The sequence below is a fragment of the Monoraphidium neglectum genome (genome assembly GCF_000611645.1).
Source record: "Monoraphidium neglectum strain SAG 48.87 unplaced genomic scaffold scaffold06005, whole genome shotgun sequence".
NCBI lineage: Eukaryota > Viridiplantae > Chlorophyta > Chlorophyceae > Sphaeropleales > Selenastraceae > Monoraphidium > Monoraphidium neglectum.
The window spans coordinates 1,746-2,659 of NW_014007628.1; the positions used below are offsets into that span (position 1 = coordinate 1,746).

Genomic DNA, 914 nt, shown 5'->3' on the forward strand with positions numbered 1-914 from the left:
TTGGGTGGGCCAGGGCGGGCCGACACAGCCCGCCGGGCGGGGGTGCGGCTGGGTGCGAGGGCGGAGGGCTGGGGCGTTTGGGCGTCAGGGGGCTGCCCGTTGGGGCCGGCTGTCGGGACTGGTCAGCGGAGGGGGGACGGGTGGCTAGACGGCACTAGGGGGTACTTGCCAGCCTGCGCTGCCACGAGCGGCGCCGGCAAAGGCGCTGCCACCCCGGCCCACTAATATCGGCCGCCGGCCGCGCGTGACGCCGCCCTCCCCGCTGCCCTCACGATCTCTCCCTGTCCCCCTGTTTGCCGCCCCTCGCCCCCGACAGCACCATGGAGCTCGGCCTGCTGTTTGAATGCCGCCTGGCCAAGGTCGAGATGGACAAGCCGATTGGTGAGTGGACGGTCTGTCCAAACCGCGCGCAGCGCCACCGCCGAGCACTGAATTGCACTGCACTACTCTGCCCCCACTTCCGGCACTGCACAAGCGCGCCCCGGCTTGCTCGCTGCGCCGGGCCGCCGGCGCTCGGCCCCTGTGCTGGCTGCATCTCGCCTCGCCGCTCGCGTGCGCGTGGCGGGTGCCCTCTTCCGGCCCCGCCTCTCTTGTTCGATTGTGCTTGAGCTTAGCAGGAATCAGGGTACCCCTTCGCTAACATCTCTGCCCCCAAACCGGACCCCGCAGCGCTCCTGGTGCGCCGCGGGGGCAACGGGCCCGGCGCGTCCATGGACGTCGTCCCGCCCGCGCGGCAGACGCCGGCGCAGCGGGAGACCGTGCGGCAGCTGCAGCCGCGCGCGGAGCGGGGCTGGTGGGAGAGCGGGCACGGGGGCTGGACGCTCTTCCCGGTCGATTCGGAGCAATACGCGGCGGTGAGCTGCGGCCGCTCATGTTTCACACGCCGCGTTCCAACACCCCCCCCCCCCCCCCCC

The 914-nt window shown here is 72.8% G+C and overlaps 1 protein-coding gene across 1 annotated transcript in view; it reads left to right on the forward strand.

Moving 5' to 3' along the window:
• Positions 1–320: 320 nt before the first annotated feature.
• The window catches only part of MNEG_16121 (hypothetical protein), a gene marked incomplete at both ends in the record, with an annotated part of 1,559 nt that continues 965 nt past the window's right edge, over positions 321–914 (forward strand). Inside the window, 2 exons of the mRNA XM_014035409.1 lie at positions 321–381; positions 670–854. Of these exons, the coding sequence (XP_013890863.1) occupies positions 321–381; positions 670–854 (246 nt within the window). The remainder of the gene's footprint in view (positions 382–669; positions 855–914) is intronic.